Source organism: Antrostomus carolinensis, unplaced genomic scaffold, assembly GCF_000700745.2.
Source record: "Antrostomus carolinensis isolate BGI_N321 unplaced genomic scaffold, ASM70074v2 scaffold7253, whole genome shotgun sequence".
NCBI lineage: Eukaryota > Metazoa > Chordata > Aves > Caprimulgiformes > Caprimulgidae > Antrostomus > Antrostomus carolinensis.
The window spans coordinates 26,316-37,069 of NW_010303051.1; the positions used below are offsets into that span (position 1 = coordinate 26,316).

At 36.4% G+C, this 10,754-nt stretch overlaps 1 protein-coding gene across 1 annotated transcript in view; it reads right to left on the reverse strand.

Moving 5' to 3' along the window:
* The window catches only part of LOC104521841 (probable E3 ubiquitin-protein ligase HECTD4), a gene marked incomplete at both ends in the record, with an annotated part of 36,189 nt that extends 25,830 nt beyond the window's left edge, over positions 1-10,359 (reverse strand). Inside the window, 11 exon segments of the mRNA XM_029084008.1 lie at positions 389-513; positions 1,727-1,855; positions 2,771-2,891; positions 3,522-3,627; positions 4,307-4,377; positions 6,400-6,545; positions 6,929-7,161; positions 7,545-7,685; positions 8,455-8,568; positions 8,664-8,825; positions 10,167-10,359. Coding sequence (XP_028939841.1) covers positions 389-513; positions 1,727-1,855; positions 2,771-2,891; positions 3,522-3,627; positions 4,307-4,377; positions 6,400-6,545; positions 6,929-7,161; positions 7,545-7,685; positions 8,455-8,568; positions 8,664-8,825; positions 10,167-10,359 — 1,541 coding nt within the window.
* Positions 10,360-10,754: the final 395 nt, after the last annotated feature.

Genomic DNA, 10,754 nt, shown 5'->3' on the forward strand with positions numbered 1-10,754 from the left:
AGACTTGTAACGGATAAAATATCTAGTCCAGCTATTAGAAATTAAAAAAAAAAAATTAAATTAAATTTTCCATAGCTTATAGGAATATTCCCAGCTGCCTAAATACAGTTTGTTTCCAGTTACCGTGCTGATAAATATCATTGTAACTGACCAAAACCTTGCCAATTTGAAGTTTCTACAGATTATCAAGCTAGTACTACTGACATGGAGAGTCTGATTGTAAATACTTCAAAAGTGCTAAGTAAATTCTGTACTAAGAAACTTCCTAAACATTCAAAGCTCAAGTGTGAAGTTATGAAGAGCAAGTCATGCTACCTGTGCTTGTACAATAAGCCACAAAAAGCAACAGTTTGGTGTTTTCAAGTTAACACACTCACACTTTCCTTACCTTTGCTCTCTATCAGAAATGTCACTGTTTATCAGTGCTGTAGTGACTTGTTGTAGCATTTCTAAAACTTCATCACATCCTGTCAGAATTTGCGTAGCAAGAGACAAAATGCTGGTCTTTAGCTCCTAGGTACAAAAAGAGTTATAGGATACTTAAATTCTTAGAAAATACAAAAAAAAAAAGGACAACAGAACAAAACGATGGATTTCCAAATTAAAATAATGATAATGTGACCTGGCAGGCCTGCAGCAGTAGATTCATCCAAGACTTAAATTTGATTAATGCTAAGACCCAAAGTGCTGGGAGAAACTAGGTGCATCTTTTACAGGATGCACATTCAGTTTCTAGAGGGAAGGAATCCCCAGGTCCAGCACAGGAGAGCTGTTAGCCAGCCAAGGTACAGCATTGGTGACAGAATGTCCTAGCAGGTATGAGGATCACTGTTGAGAGAGAAACTGAACAATGAAAACATGGGTGAATAGTGAGACAAGAATCACAGGATCACAGAAAAGCACTACAATATTTAGCATGTACTCAATGAGCCTGAACAAACAACTTTCAACTGCAGCAGTTTACAAGTGCACAAAGTCTCAAAGAGCAGCAGACAAAACCAGCTTAACAAACAATACCAGAAATTCAGAAGTCAATACCATTAAAGAATTGTTATTGTTACAGAAACTACTATGGCAGGACAGCCTGTATGCTGGGCCAAACCTGGCTTCTCTGACCTCATTCAAGACTATTCCAGCAGTAATATGAAATTACACCATTTTAACAAGCCTTATACCAACAGAACAACCACTGTCCACAAACCTTGTCCTCTAACAGCCTCCTTGCCACAAATATTATTCATGTTATCTCAGACAACATATGTAGGTGATTCTACATAAGCTTTGTGAGTTAAAACTGAAAAAAAGCAGAAGCCAGGTAAGGCAAATGAGAAAACTCTTTCCTATTTAAATCTGAAAAATAGTTTTTCAAGGACCACCTAAGTGATTTGGAGAAGAGAAAGTGGGGGGGTAATGTGTCCAAAAAGGATTCCTGGCACATGTATTTTCTTACTAGCACGTATTAATTAACATACATTTTAAATCTCATTATATTTAGGAAGGGAAGTGTCTGCTCTCACTGACAATATAGAACCCAAACTGCAACACTGAACACAGAACAATTGCAGACTTTAGCTGGAGAACAGGAAAAAACTATCTACTGTAACTTAATTCTATCAAGAGGAACAGAACCAACAAAACAGCCTAAGCAGAAAGCACTGCAGAAACAAGAGGTGTCACAGGAACACTGACTGTAGAGAGCCATACTAGAATAAAACTTGGTGTTTACCTGTACCTTCAATGTCTCTCCCTGCAAGGAGCTGTCACTGTCATCATTTTCATCAGGTTTAATCAAAATAGTGTTACTGAGGAGGTGGTTCTGTACAGCCATCAGATACCGCAGACACGAAGATGCAGCCTTTAACATAAATAAGTACACTTTACATTATCTAAACCCTTTGATCAACCTTGATTCAGGCAACCCCTGTACTTTGAAATATAAAAGAGGAAAAAAGTTGAGGGAGAGGACAAGCAAAAGCAAAAAAATAATTTCCCTTGAACAGAAGGGGTTTTTTTGCTGATTTAATGCAAGCTTCTTAATTCATATTTGAGAAGAAACCAGTTGCAAGACACTGAATTTTGTAAAATAACGTGCAAAACATAGAAAGCAGCAGTACTATTTTATTTGAATATATATCATTACAGCAATATTCAAGTACAGTAACATTAATCAATTCTTTAAAGATAATGCCACCACAGAGGTAAATTAATTCACATTCCTGAAGGTGATGGTTCCATCCTACCACTCCTTTCCCATCCTCCTCCACTCCATGACTTCCTGTCCCCTCCCCAGTGTTTGCACTCGGCCTTTGCCATCAGCCAGATCAGGGAGCTGATCCTGCTGAAAACACCTATGCATGCTTTTACCATGGAAGCAGGTAAATTTTCACTCATTTATGTCTGTAAATAATAATCCTTTCTGCTTGTACAAATCATTATACGCAACTGGAGAAGGAGTTTATTTTGGTTTTTTTAAGTTGTTGTAATGCTCTGAAGATTGAGACAAACTTCCTTTAAATTGAAACAGCTACCAGAGTAATTGGAAAATATATCCACATATAAACCTGTTCTACCATTACTGTAATATTTACTTTGCTGTAAGGAACAGTTTCTTCCTTCTCTGCACAGCATAAACAAAGACATTCTTTTCCTGTATTTGTTAAGACACAAAGCTATAAAAATTTCACCTCTATATACTCAGTGACTATGATAGATTTAAGGAGGAAAAGAAGCCAAAGTCAAACATACTTTTATCAAAGTACATTTTACTTACAGGCACAGTTGAAAGAAGCCTTTGAAAATCATCTTTAGATACAGTTTGGCACTTGGTGATTAAGACACAAGATTCTCGGACAACAATCTTGAGAATGTAGTGCAACAGCTCATCATTTAGTCTTCAAAAAATGTAGGAAAGAAGCAAAATATTAATAGTCTAATTCTGATGGATTTTGTGTAGCTCATCTCAAAAGTCTCTGCAAGCTGTATCACAAATTATGTGAAGCCAAAACAAGTATCTGTTCAACTTCAGAGACAGACACAAAACAAAGCAAGCCTGAAATGTTTAACAACAATCAATGCAACAGATTACCAGTGATTTCCTGCACCATGCTGATACAAATCCGTGACTCCTAATGACCCCTAAAAAAAGACTCCTCCCAACTTGAACAGGTACTTGAGTCTAACAGCTTTACTGCTGAAAGTGATCTAACGTGGTGACATGGACAGCAGTGTCATAATATCACACATGTGAATTATCATCCATATTTACCACAGACATGGTAAGCAGCAGGGAATCCAAAACTAATTCTGTGTACACAAGTCTCCAGAGTTCCCCCTAAAACATCAAACCTCTCTCTCTCCCTCGTCCTAATGAAATCCTACAGACACAAAGATAATGTTCCAGGTCACGTTGCCAGTGAGATAACAACCAATTTCAGCAGAATTTCATGCAAGTTTATCTAAGGCAAGTAACAGAAACATACATTATGAATGGGGAGGAGGGGGCGCATATTGTTGCATTTTACCTATAATGATCATCATCTTCACTTCCAAATCTGTTGTTCTGAAGCTGTTCAGCTAAATTAGTCAGGATAACGTCACGAAGTTGAGAGAGACCGCTATTTCTCTCTCCTAAAAATGGAACACAAAATCTTTTGCAAAACAGCATTTCACAGAATTATTTTATTTTTATTTCTTCAGGTATCTTGCTTAACATATGCTACTTCTCATAAATTACTATATTTACAGTGTACCCGATTCCCTGTTGATATTACAGACTGTTAAAACTTACTCTGCACATAGCACTGTTTTAAATTCCAAAGGCTGATGCACAAACACGCTCCTATGAAGTAACAAATGACTGTGCATCAGCTGCTTCCGAGTCCAGACTCCCATATCATGGTGAATGCAAGTAGATTATTACTCCTTCATGAAGGCCTAAAATTACCTCTGGTTACTGTGTAATTGCCATGGGTAACACCCCTGCTAACTGGGTGTTCTAAGCGACAACCTGGACAAGAAACTTTACTAATATTGCCAAAAGAGAACTTTAATCCTTTTCAACTTGGAACAGCTACCTGATTGAGGCAAATTTTCCTTTTCTACACCTAATACATGCTTGACTATGTAGCCATTCAGAAGGCAGTTTCAGAATTTGAAGCATTCTGTAATTTCCTAGAATAGGATGGATTTCAAGCAGACTAGTGCTCAATATTCTGAACTCTTCTCCCTCCAGAGGCTGAGAAGTATTTTCACTTTTTGTTTTCAATTAGATAAAACACACTCTCACACGTCAATAAGACATTCTCACCTTCAGTTAAGACCAATTTCAATAAATTATTGATTTCTGCTTCTCCAGGATACAGGATATTTAAACCAGAGCTAAAGAAAAAAATAAAACCACGTATTACTTAGTGTATTTAAAAGTGAACAAAATAATTTCAACAGATGTGAAAAATGGAATCTCAGCTTAGTATCTGAGGTAGCATTTAGAATTACTATGTAATAGCTTCTTCCAACTTAGAAAGGCATCCTCCAGATTTCAACATTTATATTAGTCATAAAATAAGCAGCTGCTTTCTCCACAAATCTCTTGTAATAAAATATGTTTTATTATTTAGGTCTCAAAGTTTCTTCCAGAGCTATTTGTTACCCTCTGAGAAACTCCTCATTAATCACTTGTATATATGACAGCACAACCATTTTTTCAAGAAACAGACAGATGTCATAAAAAATGGATGAGGGCTTAGAGAACAACTCAGCTCTGGTGTTGGGTAAGAGCTGTGGCTCATCTGTGATAAGAACAATGGCAAATGCAAGAGAGTAATCAATAAGTCACTACTGTTACAGTCTTATACTCAGGAAAGACTGGCTCCTTATAGAAGCTTTAGTTTAAGCTAAGCAGAAGATTCTGGAATGAGCATTTTGGAGACAACACAGCTGTGCATAAATACCCTTGTGGAGATATTTTTCCCTCTAACTTGTGATGAACTTTGTCCTTTCTACATGAATTACCACATCAAGATAGAAGATCACAATAACTTAAAAGGAGTACTTTGTGACTGTCTGAAGTGTTGAAACTATTATGCAGACTTCTTTTCTGGTATGTTTTTCAGCTTCACACTGAGAGCTGAGATTACTGCAGCTTCCCTCCCCCTGGCTCATGCTGACCAAAAGTTATCATACCTTGCAAGCTAAGTTTGAGCTTTCCATTGGTATCAGAACACCGTCAGAAAAAAACAGGAGGAAGGAGACACTACTTAATCCCCACCTCTCATTTTTTCACAAGCCACTGGAGGATATAGGGTTAAACAAGTGCAAAACGCAGCAGCTGTCCATACAGTTGACAGGTTATACTTTTCCCTGTCAAAAAGCAAGACCCTGAAAATGCTAGATAATCATACTAAAGAAATGCTATGCTTCTTCACTCACTTACAGAGTTGCATAAAGCCACTGAAATTTGGAATGCTGTGATTCACACACACAAAAAAATGCAGGTTGATCTTCAGAAGACTTTGTTCTCAACCTTTGGAGCACTTCCCACTTGAAAGCAGATTATATTTGTACTTAGGACGTTTGAGACAGCATTCCTTGTCCTTGAGATTTACATTATCTTGGTTTTGTGATACACAATCCTCCCTTTTGCTCGCTTCCCTGTGCTTAGTCACTCTGCTGTTCTGACAAGCCAGAGAAAAGAAACTACACAGCACCAGGTTCAAGAGATGCAGTAGTTAATATGATGTGGAGCTAAAGCAACCATCCTGTTCAAGTGTTTGATGACCCGGTGTACCAACCCAGAGACATAATGCCCACCCTTCTACCAAAATAGATTCCTGTTTTCTAACATAAAACCTGACTTTCTCCAGCTAGCCTTACTACCCTGCCCATGGTTCACCCTGGATCTCCAGTCTTACAGTATTTCTCAAGTATTATTCATTCTGCTTCCTCTCACGTTCCTTTTGTTTAGGAGAATTTCAGTATTGTCACTTGAAACACTGGTATAACCCCTGACAACATTAGCTTTGCCTACACCAGAACACCAATAAGCCATAGAAATTAAATATGGAAGTCACTCTAGCTATCAATGAAATGCAGAAAATTTTGCTTGAATTCAGCAGCTATATTATAACAAATATTAAAAAAACCTTTAAAGAGAGCCAATAAAAAGCAACAAATGAAAAGAGGCATGGAAAGTAATGACTACCTGTTATTTCACTGTCAACAAGACAAACACACTGTATTTCCCTTCTTCCACAAATATAAATCCTAGTAATTTTATTACTATGTCAACCTAAATTTTATTATATTAAAATTAAACTGCTGAATACAATTTGAATGTTCATCTGTTACATTTTCAAATAATCTAAACCCTAAGTTAAGATTAATTTGACAAAACATATTTACCTAATAGCTAGGCAAACCTCCTTCTGAATCTCAGAGCAAATCTGATCCCTTGGTGCCATCAGTAATTGCCAAAGTAATAGGCCAGACCTTCTAACAATATCTCTGTTTCTTTCAGTTTGTGGGCTGAAGAAAAATTTAAAAACCACCTAAGAAAAATTAAACACAACAATATTAAAAAATTAAGCAGTGTTCACATTAACTCTTTTTCCACATGCAGTTTTGCAAACTATTTGACTAGGGTATCTTAGAATCAGAAAGTGACTTTGGATCAAAAAAAAAAAAAAGAGAAAAAAAAGGAAAAAAATAAGGAAGTGACTGCTCTGGATTTTATTTTAATCTGTAAAGGTGGTAATTACATTTAGTTTAGGACCCTTAAATGCGTATATGATACTGCAAAGCCACCCTCCATTAAACTGAATGCAATGGAGGAAAAAAACAAACAACTAATAAAATCAAGTAGAAAAGTGGATGTCTGTATTTTAAAAGAACATTTTTTAAATTGTGAAGTAGATTTAAGATGCCCTCGTACCTGAAAGACAACAAGGATACAGCATATTATACAAGTATCTCCATTCACCATAGCTTTTTCCATAATGTCACAAATACTGCTGAGATGATGTGCTTCAATTGGATGTTGCTTGCCCAAAAAATTGGTTATGGGAAGATTGTTGCTGGCTGCAAGCAGGTTGAGTTGGTGGATACACATGGCACCAACATGGTGCAGTAACTGGTTAATAACCTCATTTGTGGTTGCTGCATCTCCTAGAAGAAGAAAAGCAGTTCAAATGCTGTCTACAAACACAGACTCTAGCATTAGCATTTGCTTCTAAAATGCAATATATCACCATCATAATCTCCAACTTCAGGACAGCCGCCCACAAGATAAACAGAAGAATTACCCACATCACTTTTTTAATGTGCTAAAGGCAGCGAGAACCTGGAAACCTCCAAACACATATCACTTTTTGCTTTTTCCTTTCTTAAAGCAATGACAAGTCATGACCAATATTTATAAATAAATTTTAAAGAATAAACTCAACTTTCTATTAACAGTTTCAGAAGGTAATTTCTATATATTTATTCTATGATAATTGCACATTTTGCTTCCACTCTGTATAAAATGTTGACTTGTAGGTTTGCCTCACCTTTGGGCTCTGCAATGACGTGACTCACTCCCAGTCTCTGACAGACACAGTGGAATGCCTGGTTCCCAGGATTACACCATTGATCAATATAATCATTGGAGCATGTCCAAATCATGTTATTCATAGTATCATAACAGGCACCTATGAAAAGGAAAATATTTTGCACATCAAATTTTAGAATGTTTGTTAGAAAATTCTAACACAGACTTAAGTATTTTTATAGCTGATATAAATCCAAATTATTTGCTTTAAGAGTTCTCTGTCACACGACAGCAATTTAACAACAATACACTGCAATGAAAAGGAGATTTCTTAATGAAGGAATGAAGTGAATGAAACATCAAAAGGGCTGTACAAAGTAAATGTACAACAGCATCTGTTTCAGATAAATACTCCAGTTCAAAATACAAAATAATCAAAAGATGACTATTAACAAGCAGGTTGAAAACTAATAAACAAACAAACAGAGTCCTGAAGAAAACACTCATGAAGTTTCAGTCATAAAGTGACAGGAAGATCAGAAATACCCACAGTGTCTTTCCAGCTAAGATGCATTTATGTATTTTCATATATAGAGCCAAGATACTCAGAACTTTGTAGCACCTTACAGCATAAGCAAGGTATTAAAAAAAAATCAGATCATTCTTCTTCTAAGATTGCTTTCTGCTACAGAAAACACTTTTCTTGAGCTTGTATGCAGCTGAAACTGCAAAAGCAAGATACTGGAAATTCCTTCAGGGAATTGTGAACTTTCAAAAATGTTAAATTTGCAAAATTTCACCATAGAAATGAAACCCCATCAACTGCAGAATTGCTTACTGCAAATTAAAATCCAGTCAGATTATTTAGAACCTAAGGGTTGGAAAAGTCTAGTTCTGAAATATTCCCAGAAAAGAGATCTACTTCTTACCAAGTCCTGGGACTAGAGCACCACGTCCAAGTGAGCTTCCTGCAGCATCAATGAGATCTGCTCGGCTTGTGAACTGCCCGTCCGAAATATTGAACACCAAGCTTGAAGCCAGAACTACACAGGGAAAAGTCTCCAATAAATTTCTGAGAAGTTTAGTGTATTTCAGAAAACTAAAGGCTTTAACTCTGCCGCAAATGTATCCGACTTACTTTTTAAAGATGACAGAGCACTTGTCCCTCCAAAGAGCGAGCGTGTCGCAGAGCTGCCTGATCCACCTGGGGGTGGGACCAACATCACCAAGTACGTTCCACATGTGTATATCGGAGTCTTCCTCAACATTTTCAGCGGCAGCCCACAGCTAGTGTTTGCAGCTGACAAACAGAAAAACGTAGCACAAACATGCATTTCTTCCTAACACCAAAAACTCATCAGAAGAGGCAGCAAACAAGGCAGATTTCTGTTTAGGGCTTCAAATAAACCTATATGGAAATTCATTTAAGCTACATTTTGCAGTATTTAGAATTTGTTTGAAGAAGTTGTATACAGGGGTGGCCTCATAATCCCACACATCCAGCATCTATCCCCAGAAGGGTAGTTTCATAGGCTATTGAACTAAAGAGAACAACTTATAAAGAAAAATAACTAAAAAACCAAAAGACAGCAATCTCTAATTTCCAAACCAGGAAAATTTGGAGCCTGAAATTTAAATATAAAACAAACTTTTTGAAGAATAAAACATATTGAAAGCAGCATCTTAGAGCCAAACAGTCTCATAATATAGAGATCATTTGAGATTCCCTAGGCATTTACTATTTTAAGTTCTCCTGCTCCACTTGAAACGTATACAGTCAAAATGATCTAGCTCCTGCCACTGCTGATCAACACTTTTCTGAGCAATGACTACAAAATTATCCAAGAATAACTTCTTATTCTTCTTCTGTAGCACTCTAGTTGTTAACTGGCAAAACACAGCTTTTAAAATAGCTCTTCAAGCTAACTCTTTGTCAATTTCCCTGTAAGCACATCTATTTCCTGTGTCATTTATTTTTATGGAAATACCTTTAATTTTTTAAAATCAAAGAAAGAAAACTCATGTACATATGAAGAAAGAAGAGAAGTAATTCAGGATAAACTGAATAAAATCCTATCTTAAGACAAATCTAACAAAGCCATCGATACTGTTCAATCAGGATTCCCTAATTAACATGGGCAGTTTCAGCAAGCCCATAAAAGAAAACCCAATTGTGCAAATTACCTTAAAAAAGCAAAATCACCTCTGATTTCTAATATTCAACTTACTTGTGAAACACTAGTTTAAATTTTCTAGACTGCTGGCCATTTTTACATAACAATTAGAAGCCCAGTTGAACTGCCAGCAGAGAAATTTAATTATCAGTTGGATCAAATGTGGCATAAATCACCAGTCCTATAATTGTGTGAGGGGAAAGAAAAGGGTGCTACAAGTGTTCTTCTTGATTTGAATTCTTAAACTTTTCTCACAATGAATGCCTAAGTTAGCAAAGGAACTTGTAATTCAAGCATTAAGTACTACATATATATTTCAAACACCTTTTTTGGGGGGAAAAAAAAACCCCACACTTTTTTTGGTGTCCTAAATGTGTCCTAAGAGGTTAGTAATTACTAGAACTGAACATACATGTTAAGAATCAAACCACGAAAAATTACTGAGCATCAGTAAAAGCTGTTCTGACCTGCTTGGTCCTCTTTCAATGTATTGGAGATTGTGGAGCCCGTGAGAGCAGCCAGTGTTGCTGACGGGGAGGCTCTGTACCTAGACAGCCTACTCAGAAGCATCTCGTTGATACTCTTTGCAGATTCACCCTCTTTTCTCATTAATATAATTCGTTCCTGTAGAGGATTTGCCATACATACGCCATTTTCAACCTATTAAAGTGGAAGGGAAAAAATACTTTTAGATATTGAAATTCGTAGGACAGAGATTACCTTAATTGAACAGCAAAATTGAACAAGACGATACATCAAGGAGGGTTACAAACTTAAACCCTTCTGGCAGAATTTCTTACAAAAAAGTGTTATAAAAGCTAGCCAGATGAGTATTTGTACTGTTTGTGACTCTGTGGTTCAATATAGCATCTTCTATTTTGTCTGTCCTCAAAGGCATAACTGCTTGTCATAATCTTAAGTTTATTTATGGAACTCTACTTAAAAAAATATTTAACCTCCCTGTATTCTTAATAATGTTTCACTGGCAAGTTTTGTAAAAAGACACCTTTAAATCATTTGTCATTTTCTGTTAAAAATTATTGCATAAACACATT